Source organism: Furipterus horrens, unplaced genomic scaffold (assembly GCF_987537825.1).
Source record: "Furipterus horrens unplaced genomic scaffold, mFurHor1.1.pri manual_scaffold_8, whole genome shotgun sequence".
Taxonomy (NCBI): Eukaryota; Metazoa; Chordata; class Mammalia; order Chiroptera; family Furipteridae; genus Furipterus; species Furipterus horrens.
Window position 1 is genome coordinate 88088543 of NW_028327178.1, and position 21874 is coordinate 88110416.

The 21874-nt window shown below is 45.2% G+C and overlaps 1 protein-coding gene and 1 long non-coding RNA gene across 2 annotated transcripts in view; one reads left to right on the forward strand and one right to left on the reverse strand.

The window, feature by feature from the left end:
* STK35 (serine/threonine kinase 35) overlaps positions 1-20029 on the reverse strand; it is a 39490-nt gene extending 19461 nt beyond the window's left edge. The window contains exons 1-3 of the mRNA XM_090286146.1: positions 19665-20029; positions 18460-19057; positions 5042-5790 (exon numbers count right to left, since the gene is read on the reverse strand). Of these exons, the coding sequence (XP_090142272.1) occupies positions 5078-5790; positions 18460-19057; positions 19665-19964 (1611 nt within the window). The 5' untranslated portion in view covers positions 19965-20029 and the 3' untranslated portion in view covers positions 5042-5077. The remainder of the gene's footprint in view (positions 1-5041; positions 5791-18459; positions 19058-19664) is intronic.
* Positions 18345-20205, forward strand: LOC150003338 (uncharacterized). Its single transcript, XR_016512757.1, has 2 exons — positions 18345-19063; positions 19652-20205. It is a non-coding gene; the product is annotated as an uncharacterized LOC150003338 (long non-coding RNA).
* Positions 20206-21874: the final 1669 nt, after the last annotated feature.

Here is a 21874-nt window from a genome sequence, read left to right on the forward strand (position 1 = left end):
CACTTCAATGAGAAATCAGGCCTGTTTTCTTTCTCTGATGTTAAGTAGCTACCAAAATCACATGGAGCAAAGACTGTTTTCTGTGGCCCCTCAGGTCACACCAACATCTGATCTCCTTCAGCAGGCTTGAGCTGCCTGCTCCAAATAAACGTCATTCTAAGGCCCTGGTCTCCAAAGGCCCTAGTAACCAAGATTTGTATATTGGATAGAAAAGTTGGCCATGAACGCAGGCTTCCTCACCCCCTAACACCCTCTCTGGTAACATGTGGGCAGTGGCACCTGGAACATGAGTTTTTCTGGCCTCCCACTCTGGGTAAGGCTTGTGACTAGCGGGTAGGAACCATCAGGAATTATTAAGCATCTTCAAAAACTAACAAATGAGGGAAAGATAGAATCCATCACTGAGTAATCTTTAATATTAGATTTTTCTGACAACAAGCAATTGGACAGTTACCTTGAAGTAACTTTGTTTGGAAAAAAGAAAAAAGTTACTTGGTAATCATCAGAAGCAAGGCCACTAAGGCCACTACTAAAGACCACTGCCTTCAGAAAAATCCAGAAGAAAATCCTTCTACACAAGTCAAAGTGTGTATCTAAAATTCTACCATTTAATATTTCATTTAGACAGTTTTTATAGGGCACTCTCACAACCTCTTGTGTATCCCAACTATGATCTACTCTATTCTATGGATAAGAAAACCCAGAGAGGTAAAATAACAGCCAGTAAACCACAGAAATGGGCCTCAATCCTAGGTAGTCCATTCAGCAACATTCCTTTCAGAGGAATCCCATGTTTCCAACTCAAAGTGAAATTTCCATTCACTGTTTCAAAACCCTAAAACCACAGCAGCCTTGATTTGAACATTGCTCTGAAATCTACAATCCTAGATTACTGAGGCGTTTCTTCATGGTGCCAGTACTGGGGATAAGACTGTTTCCCATATGCAGCTCGAGTCAGAGCGACAACAATAGGTCTAGTCTGAGAGAAAAGTTGGCTAGGAGTCAGGACACACAAGGGGAGAGCTTGAATAACTCCCTTCTTTCTAGGTCCCCAGCTGCCACCTACCTACTTCTTGGCTTCCCTTCCCAGTAAAATCATCAGAACAGTCATTTGTATATACCACCATTGGTTCTCCAAGTGTGGTCTGGAGTTCCGGAGTCCGTGAAGCTAAACCTTGTCATAACATTAGGGCACTATTTGTCTTTTTCACTTTCATTCACGCTTAAGTGTACAGTGGAGTTTTCCAGAAGTTTCACAATGAGGAAGATGGCATAAGGTTATAATGCAGAAGCAAATAGGAGAACCCAGCTGACTATTAAGGTTACTTCTTCCTCTGGAGGTCCTTTCTTCAACTGGTGAGGAGACCATATCCAGCTCTCCAATTTTTTATTCCTTTCTCCTCCCAAACTCAATGTTGGATGGCCCAGAGCTCAGCTGTTCTTTGAATCGTCTCTACACTCACTGTACTACTTTGACCATCTCTAACTTTGCATCTCCAGACCAGATCTCTTCCTTAATTCCAGACTCACCCAACTGCCTGCTCTACCTCTGCACTTTGATTCTAAATAGGCTTTCCAAACTTTCAGATGACTAAAACCTAACTTTCTCTAGTCAAACCTGTTCCTCCTAACATCTTCCCCCTCTCATTTGATGGCAACCTATTCTTCCAATGGCTTCCAAGGCCAAAACCTTTAAATTACCCTTCATCCCTTTCTTACATTCAATCCAGTAGGAAATCCTGTTGGCTGACTTCAAAATTCACCCCAAATTCAATCATCACCTCCCCTGCTCCACTGTTCAAAGCCACCATTATCTTTCACCTGGGTTATTACAGTAGCCTGTCATCTCATGCCCTCACTTGCTCCCCTATAATTTACTTTTAGTGCAGAAGTCACACTGACCCTTTTAAAAGATCAGAGATCACATAACCAAATACACACCAATGTCTTTCCTTCTTACCCAAGAATAAACGCCAAAATCCTTATGACCTCAAAGGCCTATTCTAGTTGACTCCTAGTTATCTCTCTAGCCTTTCTTCCTACACTTTCCTCTGCTCACTACACAGCCTTCATGCCTTTATGCTGGCTGTTGCCTCTGTCTGGAATGCTCCTTTGCCAGAAATCCTCATGACTCACTCCCTCAACTCCTAACCTTTGCTCAAATGTCACTGTCAAGGGGACCCACCCTGATCTCTTCTGCTTAAAAACACACCTTCATCCTCACCTCCCAGGATTTTGATCTCACTTACCCTGGTCTGCACCTCTCCCAGCACTTAGCACTTTCTAACCTATTACCTGTGTCTGTCTGTCTCCCTAGTACATGTCTCCACAACTGCAAAAAATTTTTGTCTGTTTTGTGCACTAATATATCTTCAGTGCCTAAAATAGTCCCTGCCAAACAGTTTCCCAGTAAATATGTTGAATCAATATATGGAATTAGCTTCTCTATTGATATAGCCTGGTGGGTGGGAAAGGTGTCTGGACTCAACATATCGTCCCAATTTTAGCCAGGTAGGTAAGAGTTCACTTACATCGCAACTGATTTGAAACTTCTGACACAGGCTCAGTTCCTGGCCGCACAGACCTGGGCCCAGGCCCATAATTCTAAGTTTCCAGCTAGGCCGGGGCAGGATAGGCTACAGTCAAATAGGCACAAGAAGACCAAGTACTGTTGTCCCGTCTTTGTTAGCTGTCAGAGCCTGGGAGGCTATGTTACTAATTTTTTCTCCTCTCAGGGTCACTTATTTCTCCTACTTACAGGAATCACTCCTATTTAGCTAAAACTCTTGCCTGCAAAACAGCACACATCCCAAGTGTGAGTGTCCAAATGGAAGCCGTGATCTCAATTAGTGGTGACAACTCCATAATCCTAATCCAAATTCAGGTCCCTCTTCCAATGACGACTTTCTTCCCACCCCAAGTCAAATTTGAATTCTAGGAGGTTTTTTAAAAGTAGAAAAGATAAGATGAAATGGGAAGTGGCAGCATGAAATATAATTAAAAGACTCTCCAGCCAACCCTTTCGGGTGCTCCAGCGTGGTATTAGTCCAAACCTAGCCTTAGGGAACACTATTCTCTTATCCACTGGACAGTAGACAAACTGGCCAGGCATCTGGTAGGCACTCCATAAACGTTTGTGCGATGGGAATGTTAAGCCCAGCAAGTCACTCTAGAAATAAATTCACTGAGAATATTGCAGATGTAACCAGGTTCAACTCAGTTACTAACCAACTCCAACTAGAAATCTGAGGGTGATAAAGGGAAACAAGGAGACTAAGGACCCACCCAAGCGATAGAGGCTCTGTGTCTGATGTGCTGAGGCCCCTTCCTTGCAAATGACCACTGGGATCAGCCCCATTCCCATCTCATCTTGAGGCTTCAGCAAAATATAAAAGTAGCTTATTTCCAGCTTGCCATATTGATATTAAGAAATAAAGGGGGGGGGGCGTAAGGAAGATACCCCTGCCTTCACTTCAGTAGGATATTGGGTAAATGACTTAACCCATTACAGGGTTAGAGAGTAGAAATAATATGGAACATGGGAAAATACCTAGCAAATATGGTGGTCAATGTTCTTTTTTTTCCTTCCCACAAAACAAGGCTGGAGATTTCTGCTAAGAAAAAAAATTCAAATCTGACCAGAATACCAGCCAGTATTTGTGTCTACTGCCATTAATATCCCATATCTATTCCTTTCTTCTACTTCCATATCTGGTCAGTTGTCTTGCCAATTCTCTGCCCTGATGATCAAGGCACTCCTCTGTTCTCAGTGCTACTCGATTTCAGGTTCAATAACATCTTACTAGTGTGAATAAAATTGATCCAACTGGTCTCCAAGTCTCCAGTCTTTTGTTCAATTTAACTTACACGTGCTAAAGTTCGTAATGCTGCGATGTTCCGCTTGGGTCCACAGATGGCTCCCAAACGTGCTAAGTCAAGGTCAAATTCCAAGGTCTGAGGTTTCACCTAATTTCTGATCTTATTTCCCTTGCTCACACCTCAGGCTCGGGTGCAACGGAACTCGCTGTGCCTGGCACGCACTTTTGGATTTCCCACATCACTCAGTCCACACACTTTTGGCAGGTCACTGTTCTGCCCGCTTACTACATGGGTACACTCTTCACTAGCCCAAACTGGAGTTTTGCAAATGTGCGAGGGTCCCTCTGGCTTCAGGTCCTTTGCAGAGGCTAGATCTTCTACCTGGAATGCTCCTCCTTGCCCCCAGTTCCCTACTCTCGCCTCTGAACACCACCCCCTGGAAGGTCAACTTTCCTTAATACCTCTTCTCCTTTGCTGCAAAGCAATTATGATAAATATTGAGTAATGTTTCTCTCCCCAACTAAGTGCAGAACTCATGAGGGTGGCAAGTTCTGATGTTGCTTACCACTGTTACCCCAGAGCCTAGCACAATACTTGACAAGTAAAAGCCCACAATAAATCTGGGTAATCATTTAAACAAGGAAAGCCTTCCAGAAGAATATTCACTCACACACTGTTTATAGTGTCTAAAAATGGATAAGCCATCTGATAGCTAAAGTAGGAGAATGGCTACATTCTGGTACATATAATGAGATGTCAATTATTGAAAGCCATACTTTCAAAGTATGGCATGAGGAAATGCTCGGGTTAGCACTGATGAAGGAGCAGGAAGCGAAACTGTACCTAACTACAGCATGATCTGAACTGTGTAGAACTGGATGTGCGAGCAGGAGGGATACAATTAGGGGTGGTGTTTATCCTCTGAAAACAACTGCCCGTACCTTTTTTGCACATTTTCTACAGCAAGCATTAATTGATGAGAAAATGTGTCTCCCGAAAACTTAAGTGACTCAGCTCAAATTCAACTCTACTCAGAAAACTTCTCTAGACATTCCAACTCATTCTCAAATAATCCCCCGTACAAGACTTGGAGAGTCTTTGATAACGAGCACTTAGCTCTCTTTAATTCTGCATTTCCCAACGCCATAGGGCCCACCCCAGGGCCCAGGGTGAAAAATCCAGTCCAGGATGACTGCATGCACAACAAAAACAGTACACTCACCTAGTTTAAAACACCCAAGATGCTTTGCCCTGAATTTTAAGCAGCACATGTGACCTGGTCCATTCTGGTTTCAAGTTCAAAGGCATCAGGCCGGTCCTGTGGGTTAGCAGCTAACATATCTTTCAAGAGCTGCTTGATCCCCTCAGACATGGAAGTCCTGCGTTTCTGGGGGATGTGCAACTCCATCTTTGGGTTTTCTAGCAGCGCCTCACCAACAGGGACGATCTCAGTCCCCTGTTTGATATAGGTCCCCAGGAGCTCCTTCTTGGTCTCAGAGTCAATGAAAGTGATTCTTTCTATCATTGCCCAGATGATAATGCCCAGGGCAAAGATGTCAGCCTTGGCTGTGTAGTGTCCCTCCCAGACTTCAGGGGCCATGTAGAAGTCTGAGCCGCAGGCTGAGGACAGCCAGTATTTATTCACATTCACATTTTTGTTGTCTTGATTGCCCTCTTTGCCTCGGGGGGCCAGCCCAGCACAGACCTTGCTTAGTCCAAAGTCTGCCACCTTGAGGATGGGGGTGCCAGACCTCTCCGTGATAAGGATGTTGTCTGGCTTTAGGTCCCTGTGCACGATGTGGTTTTTGTGCAGGAAGGCAATGGCGCTCGTGAGCTGTAGCATGAAGCTTTTGTTGGTGGCTGGGTCCGGCCTCCGGGACAGGACGTACTGATTCAGGTCTCCACCTTCACAGAACTCCATGACAAACCAGAGATAACAGGGCTCCTCGGCATAACCCAGGATCCTTTCTCCTAAATCAAAGGAAGACCGGAAAGAGCTTGAGTGAGATGGGCACATTCACACCACCTTTAGGCTATAGGAATGCAGTGTATTAAAGTTAAGAGTGACAGTGGTGACAATTGCTTCAATCCGAGAGGACCAGCACAATTAGTGTAAGCCAACTCTATACAAGCCAGCCCATCTCTACTCACAGAGGATGAGTCAAAGGATAACAAGACACGGTATGTGTTGTTAAGGGTGCCTGGGTTGTAACTCTAGTTACTGCCGACTGGGTGAACTGCCAGGAGGCAACTTAGTTCACCTTTCCAAGTTTCTACTTCTGCTTCTTCACCTGTAAATGGCCATGTGGAACCACTTACAGAGTGCCTGCACTGGCACTTGACATTCAACTTAATATTTACCACTACCTAAGGAGGTAGGAAGAAACATCCCCATATTATACAATGAAGAAACGGAGGCTCACAGAAACTTAAAAAAGGCTCAAATCCATTCCACTGTGGAACCATTGCATTCCATCACACTGTCTCCAAATAGGCAGAATCATACCACCCATATTCCCAGGGCTGCTGCTGAGACAAGGCAAAGCATACGAGAAGACTGTCAAATGTGTGTGACTCCATGCCAAACAAATGACCTGCCTCCCCTCCTTTCTAACTTGTATAATGATTCTCGTCAATGCATCTAGAACGGAACTACAATTTTGTTTACTCCAGAGGCACACTCCACTTCAGTGTTTTCTGTTAACCCACTGTATGCCTAGCACAGTGAGTACACAACACACCCCATCTCTCTGAAGCTTAATTTAAAGGAGACAACCGGAACCTACAAAACCATCTATTGTAAGCTGTGCATCTGCATCAAGGTCATTTCATGACCAGTGAAAGGTGAGTCTGAGTTGCGAGACCTAAAGAATTCAGAAGGGGAAGAACTTATGTTACCTCTAAAGGACAGGCAGTAGTTCAGCAGGGAGAAGCAAGAAGGGAATTCTAGGCTGAGAGATGGAATGGATTAAAGGAACAAAGGAACAAATGGACTACAGGTGTAAATAGGAAGTCTGGCAGGAACGGTGGTGTCCAAAGTAGATGTGTAGGTGGAATCAAACCGTATTGGCTTGAAACTCCAGTTGTATCTTTCCAAGTCTTTCCCTTTGAGCCACTGAAGCTCCAGGAAAGCTGGTGACTGGTATCTCCAACAAATTCCAGTATTCTTTATAAAGCAATTCATGGCATACTGTGCCCATATGTGAAGTTTTTTGATTACTACTGACCCCAAAGTTAAGTCTAAGTAGACAGATGTCTCACCTAGCTGATGAGGCTGGGCCTGCCCTAGGTAATCACATGGATCATTAGTGACTAAGGCAGGGTCTAGAGACAAGTCCTCTGATCCCCATATGGGGTCTCCATTCTACCAAAAATGAGGGCTGCACACCCTCATACAGCCACTACTGGAGGGTTCTTTTTTTTTTTTTTTACCAGTCATTTCCTCTACTTTATTATAAAGAAAACCGGTGATCCGCATATCCCCACCCCCTTCCAAACCACATGGCCCCTAAATTACCAAAGCGCACAGTCTACCAAAGCTAGTGGTTTGGGAGTTCTAGGTTAAGGCAGTAACACAGGCAAGGCAAAACCCTTAGGTTCCTGACCACGATCTGACAGACCTCATTTCCCCGGTAATTATATAATTTGTTTATTTATATTAGTCACAATCAAAGTAATACAGGTAGAACCAGTTTAGGGCAGTTTTTTTTTTTCAATCAGTCATTCCCCATCTCATTATCTTCTTTCTAGGTCATCGGCACTAGTGGGTTGAGGCTCTTTATCTAAAAACACGACCAAATGAAGTGGGGATCTGAATACAGAATCAACCTAGACTCCAGAATAAAGACTCATAAACAGGAGAGCAAGAGCTGTCTGCTGGTGGTACAGCCAGAAAGGAAATGATTAAAAAGCCATCAATTCCATTCTGCAAAGGGCACATCAGCAAACAGTGCAACTTTTTCACTGAAACAGTGGGGAAAGAGGGTGGGGAATGGTGATTATTTTATATACAAAGTTGGGAACTATGGCAACTGAAGTAAAAAGAAAACAAGTCTGCAAAACAGACTACAATGTAAGTCCAGGTTATGAGAATCCAGGGAAAGAAACAGGGTAAAAAGTGCCCCAAGCCAGTGAGTGGGTGGGTGGGTGGGGCAGATGGGCAGCTGGACAGAAGAGCTTGCTCTGGGGAAGTGAGCTAAGCCGGGGAGACACTGCAGGAGGGGCTGTTTATTGACAGGAAAGCACTGGAGAGGAAGGAGCCTTCTCAGAGTCAGACACAGCATCCATGAGACAGAATGGAAAACTGGGGATGCAGCCACTGGTCCTAGAGACAAAAAGGACTTCTTTGCACAGGCTTATTTCATGAGAAGCTGCAGCCTGTTTTCACAAAGGAATCCCCAGCGGCCCACTAAAAAACCTAAGTGACATGTCAGAATTCCAGTTCTTTCTTTCAGGCAGATTGGGCTTCTGAGTTACAGCAAGATGGAGGGAGGGCATGCAGCAATCAATGCCATTTCTCTCAAGAAGCAGGCCAAGCTGAAGGACAGGAAGAGCACAGACCAGAAGGCAGAGTCCCATGGGTTTACCAAATAGTTTCTTAGTTCAAAGGAAAGCACGGAGAGAACTCAGGCAAGATGGCTAGAACTCTGGGCAAGTCCCTGAACCCTGCTGAGCCTCAAACTTGTAATCCACCAAATGAGAAGGACACCCACCCCACATATTACTGTGAGTTATGTCATAGGCATGAAATTCACTTTGCCAAGTGTAAGATACTTGGAGGGCATCACTTCCTGACTGTCACTGACATCATTATTCCTACTGGACCTCAGCCTAGTCCTAGGAAGTCACTGATTTCAATAATCCCAATGCTGCAGGCCACATACTAAGCAAAAGATGAAACAGATCAGAAAATGAAAGTATATGATTACACATCACATTTCTCAGGCTGTTATAGCCAAAACCCACTTTGTAGCCAGATCAGGCCACTCTTTTTTTTTTTAGGTGATCTCTATCTAAAAAAATACCTCATCCCCAAATCTGAATGTGTACCTTAGGGATCAGCTTGAATGCCAACCTGCTAACCTTGCCTGATCTCCCAGGTACCTTCCCTCTTCTGAGCAGCCAAGGCACTAGTCTTATAATTTACCAAAGTCACTGAATTGAAGAAGAGAAACTGGTCAAACTTTTAGGGACTACTAAACACTGGTTCTTAAGTGGCACTAATTCCTGGAGACCGAAAATGTCACTTGGGTTTGCCAGTCAGAGAGGGGGCTTATGGAAGTCAGGGGACCCATGGAGTTCTGGCTCAGGTCCACCTCACAGTGGGCCCAGTGGGTCCCCTGAGCAAGCCTGTGGTGATTTCCCCAGTTTCAGGATGCATAATTGGAATAGACACATGCAGCAACTAGCAGAATCCCCAAAAGAAATTTTTTGAATCGACAGTAGAAAAAAAAAAACTTTACTTAAGTTTTAATATTCCCTTGTTTGGTATAATCTAACAGTTCTATAAGATTAATGAGAGAAAAATTTAGCTTCCCAGAGGGGGAGACAACTGTGAGTGTCATTTGGAGGTTTTAAGGAGTTGAGGCAAATGAACCTTTGATAGCCCATTGGGTTCCAGGCACTATTTTAAAGGCCCATGATACAAGCTGTCTCATCTCACTGGATACTGTTTTAGAGGTGGGATAACTAAGAGAAAGATTAAGCAACTTGCCCAAGACCACTCCCATGAATGTACCATAGATGAGCCTCCATGGCCAAGTCTCTTCCACCAGACAATGCTATCTCCAAGGTCATAGGGGGCTAAGAAATGCACTTTGCTTAAGGGAGATCCACCTTCAATTACCTTCTCCTGGCCCAACACTCAGGAGACCATGAAATGAACTCTGTACTTCAAAACATATCCTATGCCAAACTTCATGGGGAGAAAGAAGAAATGGGGGGGGCGGGGGGGGGGGCAGAGAAACAGGTTGGAAATCAAACAGGTGCCTCACAATAGTAAGATCTCATTACTCATGGGACTGTTAAGTGTTGAGGTCTCCCAAAAATGTGGCCTCCTCTATCCAGAAACTTGAGGCCAACACGCTCAGCATAAGAGTAAGTCAGTATGAGCTGTAGAAAGGCAGGCATCTCTGGGAAAGGGATACAAAATACCCAGGACTTCGTAAGCCTATTCCTAAACTTCCTCCAGATTTCCATGCTCCAGTACATTTCACTAAAACACTTCCTGAGAACACAGTGCTTGTCAGATACCAGACATGCAATGGCTTAAGAAGTGGTCCCTGCCTTATAAAGGTTTCTGGTCATTAAAGCAGACTGACTACAGCTTTGACACAAGCAATAGGGGGCTGTTCTGCCTGAGGAACAGAGGAAGGTGGTGAGGGTGAGGGAAAGGCAGGCTGAGAATCACTGTAAGCATGCTCCTTGAGCTGTCTCCCCCAAGATGAAGAGTAAGCACAGTATATAGTGGGGTGTGAGCTTCCAGTGAAGGACCCAAGTAATCTGGGGTGATCACAGAAGAGATGCAGTAGGAGAGGCATGAATGAGGCTGCAGATGAAGAAACTGGAGTCCGGTCTTGAGAAATGTCATCTGGCAGACAAAAGGATTTGAAGTTCAACTCTAAGTAAGAAATTGGAAAATAACTAGTTCTTGATCTATTTTAGGAAGATATACTGCTTATTGAATCTAAGTCATCGATTTTAAGACATACCATTTAAGTAAGATCTATAGGCCGCTGACAACACCATGGGATGCCATTGACGAGGCTGAGTTCTGACTTCAGAGATATTATGTGAAAGAGCGTGTCTGAGAACTGATGAAACAATATCCCTTGGGAGGCATGGAGCTGGAGCTGGAAGACTGACTAGTGTCCAAGAGACTCATCAGGAGGTTTAGAAAGCTGAAGAAGTGAGGACTGGCGGGGGGGGGGGGGGGGGGGGATGGGAGAAAGAGGTCTTGGAGGTTCAAAACCAATAGAACTTAGTACTTATCACGTTATGTGTGACAGATAGGAAGAATCCAGGAGCCAGTCCTCTCTTCTTACTCCAAACCCCTGTCTAAAGAAATGATAATTATATCCCCTTTCACGGTGAGGAAATTGAGCCTCAGATGATTAAATAACTTGCTTATGGCCTCACAGCCAGTTAGGGGCAGGACCTAGAGCCTCCACAGCCTGGATTCCTAATTGCGATGCTCCAGTACCGCCTCAGTGCCAGCAGCAGAATTTAACACCCAGATGTTTTATTTCGACTTCGACCTAAGCTCCTTGTTAAGTACACACTTATGTATAGGATGCCCCCACGGAGTTTAATGTTCAGACAGTCCCTAGTGCCGATTCGGTAGAGGACTAACGACAATTCTGACTTAGATGTGTTGAGACGCTTGTTCAGGAATATGCATCACAAATCTTAAAAATGCTCAATAGATTTGACATAAAAATCCCCCTCAAGCAATTCTGAGTGAAATGTACCAAAAAGACAAAACACAAAAACAAAAAACCCTACCACCAACAGCAAAAAAAAAAAAAAAAAAAGGCACACCAAGTACCAAAAGCACCAGACCTGGCACTCGATGTGGCACAATAACCGTGAAGACTTGGAAACAACTGTCCGAGAGTAGCGAACAGTTAGTGTTATGATTACTACTGGGGTAAATGCTTTAAAAGGCCATGTTTTACTCCAACAAAATTTATTTAAATAAAAAAACCGTTTCATAAGCAAGTTTAACATGAAGTTAAAAATATATATATAAAATTATACTATGTAAGGAAAAGAATTGGAAAGAAAACTAGAAAAATGAAGTTTGAATTTGTTGACTGTAGCCATCCCTGTTTTTGATTACAGTTTTGAGAGCTGTACATTAATATATTTTCAAGTGGCTCAGCTAAAGATTAGTCCTGAGAAGCTGCTGAAGATGAGGACCCATCTCAGCAAGTCTTCCCAAGGAAGAGATGAGCATATAGACCAAGCCCAGGTCCCAGTCTCGATGACCTTGGACTGCCACTACAAGAGGCTGGGTCCAGTGTCAACACAGCAGGGTGTGTTCAAAGTACTTCCTAAGATTAGTCAAATGTCATTGTGCACTAGAGAATGGACCCCTCAGGGTCACTTGCCAGGGCAATATACAGGGTGCTACAGAAGCCAAGAGGCCAATTCTGAATCCATAGGCCCTGAAGAAAGTATAGGAGACAGCCAGGCCTGGGGTCAGCACCATCCCCGCTCCTCCGCCTCCATGCCTGCAAGACCCTGGGCGGATGGCTGAAGACCCTATGAATCTGCTTCACGTCCATAAATTGGGAAGAGACACTTACCTCACTGGCTGTTGCCAGGCTTTACTGTGATATAGGAAGCATCTCGCATAATACCTGAATGCGCCGGCAGACCACTGAGTGTTAACCATGGTAACGTGGCAGGACACCACAGGCAGCCGTCCGATGTGGTCATAAGACAGCATGTCAAGAACAAGGAAACCAGAAAGCCCATCCAGATACAAATCTAGAGCCTTGTGGTACCAGACAAGTTATTCGATCTTGATGGATCTTTATTTTCTCATGTGTAAGACCAAGTTACAAAAACACTAACTTAAAGTGGAGAGGATTAAATAAGTGAATATGAAAATACTATGCAAAGTTAGCTATTAATACTTGAACATTCCAGGGATCTTGTTAAAATGCAGCTTCCACCACCAGCCAGGCAGAGCAGGGAGTAACCCACGGCAGTCCTGGCTCATTTCTCTTTCCATCCACGACAGGCCTCCCCACATCCCTAGGCCTTACCTCTCACCAGGATCATTTCCCATATACCTTTTTACAACTCATCCTTCCCTCCCCTAAACTAGTCCACATTCCTTGCAGCTGTTTCCCCTAGAGCACCTTTCACAGGCTGCAGTGAAGTTAACATCTGGTGTGCTGTGTCCGTCTCCTCCAGTAGACTGGGTGCCCAGAACGGAACGAAAGCAAGTGTACCTCACACATAGCACTCAACCGGGTGGAATGAATCAAGATGAGAATTGTGAGCTGGAAAGGCTTAAAAAGAGAAAGAAAGTTCTAGAATGGGGCATGCAGAATATGTGAATTACAGACATCCAAATCTAAAAGTCACTAAGGAGGACTCCTGGCCCTAAGGATACCAAAGGCCAAACCTGAGCTGAAAATAAACTGATGTTCTATCAGGAAGCTAATAAGCTCTTGAGAGTTTACATGATAAAAAGCCCTACCCAATGCAACTCCAATTAACCAAAGCTCTCAATTAAGTAAGGGTTGTTGGTATCTAAAATCCCCAATGCACACAGAATGAAGGCAGTTGTTAGCAGGAGAGAAGTCTGCGTGGTTGTCCCAAGACATTCAAGAGTAGATCCGAAAGGAGGTAAAGGGTCCCTGGCAGCTGAGACATTTAGTGAAGGCACCAGGAGAAATCAGCAGTGCCACAAAATACTGACTAATATATAATAAAAATAAAAAATAGCCATCAGTTTCTATGCAACATGTGATTATGCCCATTTAACACCCAGAAAAACAGAACCACCCGTAAGCCACCTGTCCCAAGAGTGCAGCACAGCTGTTAAGGAACTTAACTCAATCTAGAAGGCCTGGGCTTGGATCCTGGCTTGGTTAGCAGTTACCCCAGGCAGTTTCATTAACCTCAGTTCTCACTTGTACAACAGGGACAATGACAGTACTGACTTCCAAAGGTTTTGAGGATTGAGTCAGTTAATAGCTATAAAACCTTTAGAACAGACCTGACACGCTGCAGTCAGTAAGTTTTAGCTCTTATTAGCAGGGTGACCCTGGGACTAAGACCTCCTGACTCCAAGTCAATACCAGGGTTCTATTGTAATCCCATTAATTTCCAAGGCCCCTGATGCCACCTTTTATCTATGTCACCGTTACCACAGAAAAATCACAGTCCAGCTCTCTGCCTTTACCTGGGGAGGTGGGGGTCTCTAAACTCTAAGGCCCCAGGCTACAACGCAGAATTCAGAGTGCTTTCTAGAGGCCTGGGCAGGGAGTCCTGGTGCTGAGCCTAAGGTTTGCCCAGGCACTCAGAAAGCTTGGGGGGTCTGCAGGCTGACAGCTAATCTACTCTACTCCTAAGAGCCTGGTCTCCCTCCCTCACTACTCCGCGCTCCTCTTACCAAAGTGACTTCCTTCCCTGCTTCCCCTTGCCTTGATTCTCCCAGAGCGAACCTCTACTGTTTTCTAGAATACCCATCACTCATGACCTTGTGCCAAGGTTTTTTGGGCAGATCTCTTCTGCCCAAATGACAAAACTCTGCATAGCCTCTTGTAACACAGTGCCTGGCTCACAGTCATCACTGGGCATGGTGTACAGACAGTACTCTCCCGCCAGGGCTGAGATTCCCACCCATGTCAAGCCACTTAAAGGTACCTTAGAACAGCAAATATCAAATAATTGGTAAAGCAGAGCTAGTGTTTACCAAGTTCACATAAGCTAAGGTTCCCAGCTTTCTAAGTTGGTTTCACTAGCCTTGAGTTTGTCCTGGCTTTTTTTGTTTGTCTGTTTGTGTTTTGTTTTGTTTTTTTGTCCTTAGGATCACTGTGCACTTTAGAGAGAGCACCAGAATTTCTGAGTTTGACAATGAGTTCAGGCTTGACTGCTGTTTTCTAAGAGGCAGTAATCTTGAACTTAGTTTCAGGTGCTTTTAGGACAGGGTCCTTTAGCAATGAAAACACGGAGGTAAAAATAAACTGTTGACTCCTTTTTGTGACAAGTATTTAAAGTTAAATAGACACCAACTCATTAACCAAATAATTTACAGGATTGCTAATCTGGATTTAAAAAGTCTAGGAGGCTGATTTGAATGCTACCACTAACTCCTCTGGGGCAAGTCCTATGCCTTTTATGGGCTTTAGTTTCCTTCCCTGTGAAACAGAAGACCAGATCAGACATCTAAGACCGCTACTGACTAAAGCTTCTGTTTTCTACATAATGCTCTGGTTAGGACTTGTTTGGTGCATGTTCAGAAAGCAAGAAAGGACAGGGACAGATGTCTATTAAATGCATTTGGAGACCAAGAACTGCACTAAGAAGTTTCCCTTTGCTTTTGGATATTAGATTATTTATATGTCAAATAATTTGATAGAACTATAGAAATGCCTTCTGAATATTCTCTAGAGTTGATGCTGATGGGGAAAAACACTATTCTCTATTTGGCCCAACTGTGAAATAAATTATTCCACCTTCTGTCTTCCCTACCTATCCACACGGTCCTAGGCTCCACATGGTCCTAGACTCCCTTATTCTCTGCCAACTTCTGGCTAACTTCTGATTCTCATTCCTGTTAATTCTGTACAGCACTTTGTACAAAGCCCTTGTTAATAAGCCAATTTGCTTTTTCCTCCTGTGACCTTGATTAGCATTTACATCTTCTTCAGGTCCTCAAACTTTTCAAATTAAGTTCCTTTGGGGCAAGCCCAGACCATTCATTAACCACAGCGCAAAGACAGTCTGAGAATAAAGCAAAGCGCTTATAAAATACAGGTGAGCTGAAGAACACTCTAGGGATTCAGTAAAAGTATAGGCATGCCTCATTTTATTGCGCTTCACTGATTTTCCCGTTTTTTTTTTTTTTTAAACCAACTGAAGGCCCTCCACCAGCAAAAAGGTTATGACTGGCTTTATTGTGGTGGTCTGGAACCAAACCTGCAATCTCTCCAAAGTACGCCTATAGGTGAATTTGGTTCAACTGAGACTTTAAGGCAGATTAACACTTTTTGGTCTGTTTCAAAATTATCCTAAATTGCCGAAGACTGGGAAAGGTGGCTGCAAAGGATTTTCTATTTAATGACAGAGCTGAACTAGATTATCTCTAAGATTCCTTCTGACTAACATTTCTAAATAATATCAGTATGTTGTAAAGTCAGCACCCCAGGTCAGATTAAGATTGCTAAATTTTGGAAGCTGAGACCAGGAAAATGGAGTAATTTGGGTCTTTGTTTGCTACTTTAACATTAATAGCAACCCCCCCCAATGCCTATTTATTGCTTTCTAAAGTAACACTTAACATGTAAATTTCAATGTTAGTTTCATAAGCAGAGCACTGAAGAGTAAAGCCACTGCCTCCATTCCATCATCCCAGCCCAGAACACCTGACCCATAATAGAGGTTCTAATATTTAAGACTCTAAACTACTGAAAGGGACAATATTAAAGTTCGTGACCTCAAGCAAAATACTTCATTTCTCTAGGTTTGTTTTATGTCACAAAGGAAGGAAGAAAATACCAGTGTTTCTGTCAACATGGTGTCCTGACAACACAGGAAATAGGATGTGTTCCGTGGTCCAACAAGTCTGGGAAACTTGAACAAGAACATTGTGAATCTCAAAGGAGATGATGGTAGAAGATTCAAAATACAGCTTGAACTTACTGAGGCGGTGAATTCCTCCTCACCTGGAGCACTTACTGACACTCCCAGGCTGCACAGCAACGCTGTGACATAGGTACCCTTATTTTAGGGATAAAGAAATGCTCCCCACAGGTTTTAAACTACTTGTCCTGAGTCTCATGCAGGCAGTTTAGACAAGCCAGGACTAAAACTGAGTCTAACTCCAAAGCCTACTGTTTACTGTGGAGTTGTGACAAATTCTACAGGTGGGGAAAGTTTTAACAGTATTGCTGACTCTTGAACAAGGGCTTGAACTGCGCAGGTCCCCCTATACACCGATTTTTTTCAATAAATACTGTAAATGTATTTTTTCTTATGATTTTAACATTTTCTTTTCTCTAGCTTACTTTGTTGTAAGCATACAGTATATAATACATAAAACATACCAAATACACATTGATAACTTTATGTTATCAGTAAGGCTTCTGGTCAACATCAGGCTATTACTAGTTAAGTTTGGGGGGAGTCAAAAGTTACACAGATTTTCGGCTGTGTATGGGGGGGGGTGGTTGAGATCAGTGTCCCTAACCCGTGCATTGTTCAAGGGTCAACTGCATTTATATACAGGAAGAGAGAAAACTTCAAAGCCAGACTGCAGTTTCAAGACTGGCATCAATGAACTTAGAAGGGGGTTGTTTGGCAAAGCAAATTCCCACATCCCAAGGCAGTCAGGTGATACCGAAGTCCAGACCATTCATTAACCATAGTGGAGGAGAAGACAGTCTGAGAAAGAAAAATATAGGTGAGCTAAAAAAAACTACTGGGAAGTCTTTTCAAAACAAATATATTCACACTGTGGGAAGGGTGGGCTTTCAGGATAGATGGGACAGGAATGGGCATAAAAAGCAAAAGCTTATTTTGAAAAAGGGCTCCAGGTAATATTCATCATGTTCCTCAACTCACTGTCAAACACTGACTTGAAATGGGACAGGGAGTTGATGCATAGGCTCTTAAAGTCAGGCAAAAAAGCCCCAAACAATGCCCTAGCCAACCCACCTCGAGTCCTATCCATCCTTAAGCCAGCTCTAGTTCTTACTGGGGTGGGAAGGGCACCACTGCCCATTTGAAAGGATCTAGACCTTGAATCAAGACAAATCTGGGCTCACATCACTCGATCTATAAAAAGTGTAAAGAAATTAGGAGTACAACATGACTTCCCCTATAAGTTTATATTTGTTCATGGTTTAATTCATAATTTCTCTATTCATAGAAAAAGGGGAGGACTTACTTTTAGAATTATTACCTAAAGTCACTTCTAGAAGACACCTAGGACATAGCTGGGACTCAGCCTAGTAGCCTCTCCCCTGAAGTCGCCTCGGGCCCTTCTGACCCACTGGCCCTCTCCTGTCTGAACAAATCCTTGGCTTCATTTAGCATGAACAAGATACGTGAAAACTGAGAACTCCGGATGAACACACTCCCTAACTACAGTGAAAACTCAAAAACTAGGATTAGCCTTCGCAAGGACTGCAAAGCCCTTCGCTTCACGGAGTCCTGGCTTTCCTACAAATAAAACCACTTCCATTCTAGCCTCAGAGGATTAAGAGATAGATTAAGGATGTAGAGTGGACAAAAAAGACGTTAGATACTGTTAAGTGACAGCTCTGAGCCCACCTGTGGGGTTATTGTTCTGCAGGCCCCAGAGGACTGAGCCAGAAAGCCCCCAGTTTGCTTGACTGCCCTGGGATGAAGGGCTGGTGGTCTCAGGAGGAAACACTAAGAATCGAGAGTTTGGCAGGGCTAGTCTGGGGAGGGGGCTGTGAAGACATTTGGAACCAGACAGGGAGGGAGTTCGGGAAGGTCCAGTAAAGTTTTTTCTTTTTGTTTGCTTTGGGAGGGAAAGGGAAGAGGCCCTTCCCTGCTAGAAGGAAAGGGCCTAGAGAATGAGGGGGCTTCCACCAATCCTAAACTCAACCCCTCCGCTCCTCCACCGATTTTAGTTCATGATAATGTCTCACACGTATAGAGCAATTAAGACAATGGTTAGAATTTAGCGAGCGCTTGATATGAAAATACCAGGTAACGTTTGTGTCAAAGGCTCATCCTGTGTCAAAGGATCATCCTAGTTCCAAAGCTGAGACCAGGGCCCCGATGCCTGGGCCCCGGAAAAGAGGGTGTGTCTGGGCCCAAAGTGACAGGACCAAGGCCTAGCGGTCCCGAGATCACTTTGGGCCCAGCCGTCGATCCCAGCAGTGGGTCCAAGTCGTACGCTGGCGGGATGGCCCGCCGTGCTCCTACCTTTGAGGGAGGTCTCCACTAGGCGCAGGTAAAGCTGCGAGGTCTTGTTGCCGTGGCTCATGCGCTGGGCTAGCCCGTTGCGCTGCAGGACACACTCCTCAAACTGCACCACATTCTGGTGGCGCCGCTTGAGGCTGGTCAGGGCCCAGAATTCCGCCAAGGCCAGCTCCACGTTTTCCGGGGCGTCGCAACGGATCTTCTTGACCGCCACCCGGGCCCCGCTGCGCCCGGCCACTGCCTCGTAAACCACGCCGTAGCTGCCGCGCCCGATCTCCGCCAACAAGCTGTAGCGCGGCCGCGCGGACCCGCCGCCGCCTTCTGGCCGCCGCCGCACCAGATAGGCCTCGCCGGGGGCCTCGGCTGCCACCGGATCCATGGCCTGGGCCGCAGCCGCCGGCCTCAGCTTCGCGCTGGGCGCCCGCGGCACTGGGCTTCGCCTTTTCCGCTCGGGGCTTTGTGTACCTCTGCGGGCGCCGTCATCTCCCGTTTCCATGGCTGCGGGCGGTGGGGGGAGCAGCAACGGCGCTGCCCGGGCCGCCCTTGCCTCATCCCTCCGTCCAGCCCCGGGACGCGAAGGAGCGGGAGCTCGGATTGTGATCTACAGGTGAAAGAATCGGTTAAACTAACAGGCGGAGGTGGAGAGGCCAGGAGCGCAGGCCACAGAGCGCCCCACCTCCTTCTCCTCCTCCTTCTCCTCCGCCCGCCGCGGCCCCTTTAAGACGGAAACTGCCGCCGCTAAAACAACCAGGGAGGGGAGGGGAAAGCGGGAAAGACGAAACCACAGGCAGTGGCTCAGAGGGGATCCTGAAAGAAAAGCAACGCCCCCACACACCTTCTCAGTTAATTTACAGTATAGGACTTGTATAAACAATGACTAACAGTCTTCAAGATTTATTAAAATCGCCCTAAGAAGCAATTCGCACTGCGGAAGTAATTTTTCCCGCCTGCCCTTCCGCGGGATTCCCCCTCTCTCCGTCCCGGCCTAGTGTTTTCCGGCATGTAAACCGTCCGTTGAATTAAGTCCTAGCAAAACGCCGCGGACTGACCCAAGTCCCCGAGGGTGGCGTTTGGAAAGGGTTGTCTCAAAACTTCGGCGTTCCTGAGCGCGCCAAATCCGGGACCCAGTTACCCTTCCCAAGGGCCCGAGGCGGTGGCGGCAGCTCTAGGTTAGGCGCTTACTTTTATTCCGCAGACCGCACCCTTACCTGGCCGGAGTTCCTCCACTTCCGAGCGATCGGCTTCCCCCCTGGAGCGTCGGGCTGGGGATGGTCCGCTCCCGGCCAGGGCCGCCTTCGGTACCGAGCTGCGCTAGAGGCAGCGACCGGCGCCCGGCGTGCGCCGAAACTTACTGCTTCACTGGAGGTAGCAGCGGCGGGGAAGAGCCCGGCGTCCAGGCACCCACGGCTTTCCACGTGTTCGCGCCAGCTGATCCCTTTACATAACCTCTTTATATAAGCGGCACCTCCCGCCGGCCTCCGGGCCAGCGTGGGTTCCTGGTGGCCCATTCCCGAGAGGCCGGTGGAGTACCGAGTCTCCCGGGTCTTGCCAACGTCGATTGAGCAGCCGCAGACCGGCCCAATCACAGGCGAGAACACCCAACCTACAAAAACTAGGCGCCAAACTCCCGCGATCCGCGGCTGCCCCGGGGCTTCGCAGCCGCCTACTCGCCACAGCCTCCCCTCCTCGCCAGTGCTGCGTGAGGATGAACTGCACGCTGTAGGTGCCCAATAAATACTGATTGGTCGACTGGATTGTCGGTTTGATTGATCATAGTTCGTTCCTGGGAACCGCCCGGACTAGGTTGGAATCCAATTAGCCCCTTGATCTTGGGTAGATATTTCTCAGATCCGAGCCTCACTTTCCTCTTCTGCAAAACAGGTAGACTGAGCCTTACTTACCTCCCAGGGTTGCATGGATTTTTTAATGTTTAGTTCATTGCTTTGTACCCCAATGCCCAATATTTGTTAACTGAATCTGCAGATACTTAGTAAATTCCTGTATTGCTAGGCACCATTCTAAGTCGTTGGGGGAACAACGGTTTCTGCCTTAGTTGAGGTTCTGTGCCACGGGAGGCATATCCTGTGGGTCACCTTGGGCAAGTTAATCAACTTTCTTGTGTTTCCATTCCTCATCTGTAAGATGGGAAGAACAGTAGTTGTGGGATTCACTAGGTTATACAGTTTAAAGCACTTAGAACAGGACAGGGCCTTGCACACAAGTTAGGTATTCATAAAAACAGGATAGCCCTGGAAGGTGTGGCTCAGTGGATTGAGTACCGGCTCTATTCCCAGTCAGTGCACATGCCTGGGTTGCCGGCCAGGTCCCCAGTCTGGGCGTTTGAGAGGCAACTGATCAATGTTCCTCTCACACTTCAGTGTTTCTCTTCCTCTCTCTCCTTTTCTTCCACTCTCTCTAAGAAATTAATAAAATCTAAAAACAAAACCACAGGATACCTTTTGAGAAGTGTGATGGAGAAAAATATGAACTGAAGAGTGCCTGGGGTTTGAGGATAGGCCACTTCTGATAGAGAGGTCACATAAAGACTTAACATTTTTCGTATGTAAAATTTCAAAAATATGTCTAAATTGTAAGAATAGTAGAATTCTCACATACTTTTCAACCAGAAAAACAAATTGTTATATCTTGCTACAATTTCATTGTTCTTGTGTGTGTGTATAAAACATTAATTTTGGTTTTTCCTTAATCATTTTAGAGTAAGTTTCAGACATGTCCCTTTCTCACCATATACTCTGTGTGTATTTCCTGGGAACAAGGACATTCTCGTGCATAATCTCAGTACGATGATCAAAATCAGGGTTTTTAATAATGATATAATTCTTTTATTTAATACACCTTCCGCATTTTAAATTTTACTAATCGTTCCAATATCCTTTAAGGTATTCCCAAAGATCCAATTCAGGATCACTGGTTGCATTTAGTTGGCCTGTCTCTTTAGCTTTCTTTAATATGGAAAGACCCTTAGTTACTTAGCCCTTCTTTGTCTTTCATGACCTTGACATTTTTGAAGAGTACAGGAGAGTTGTTTTGTAGAAGTCCCTAAATTTGGATATCTGATCTTTTCTCACGATTAGATTCGGTTATGCATTTTGTCAGGAACACCACAGAAAGTTGCATCCTCAGTGCATCACGATGGGAGGCACATGGCATTGGTTTGTCCCATTATTGGTGATGTTAACTTCGATCATTTGATTAAGGTGGTGGCTGCCAAGGCACTCCACAGAAAAGTTAATTATTGTTTTCCTTTGAAACTTAGTATCTTGTAGGGATATATTTTGAGACTATCGTGTTGTTTACCTGACTTCTACTGATTGTTTTTAGCATTTATCGATGATTCTTACCTGAATCAATTATTATTTTTGTAATGGTTGCAAAATGGTGATTGAAAGGCCTCTGT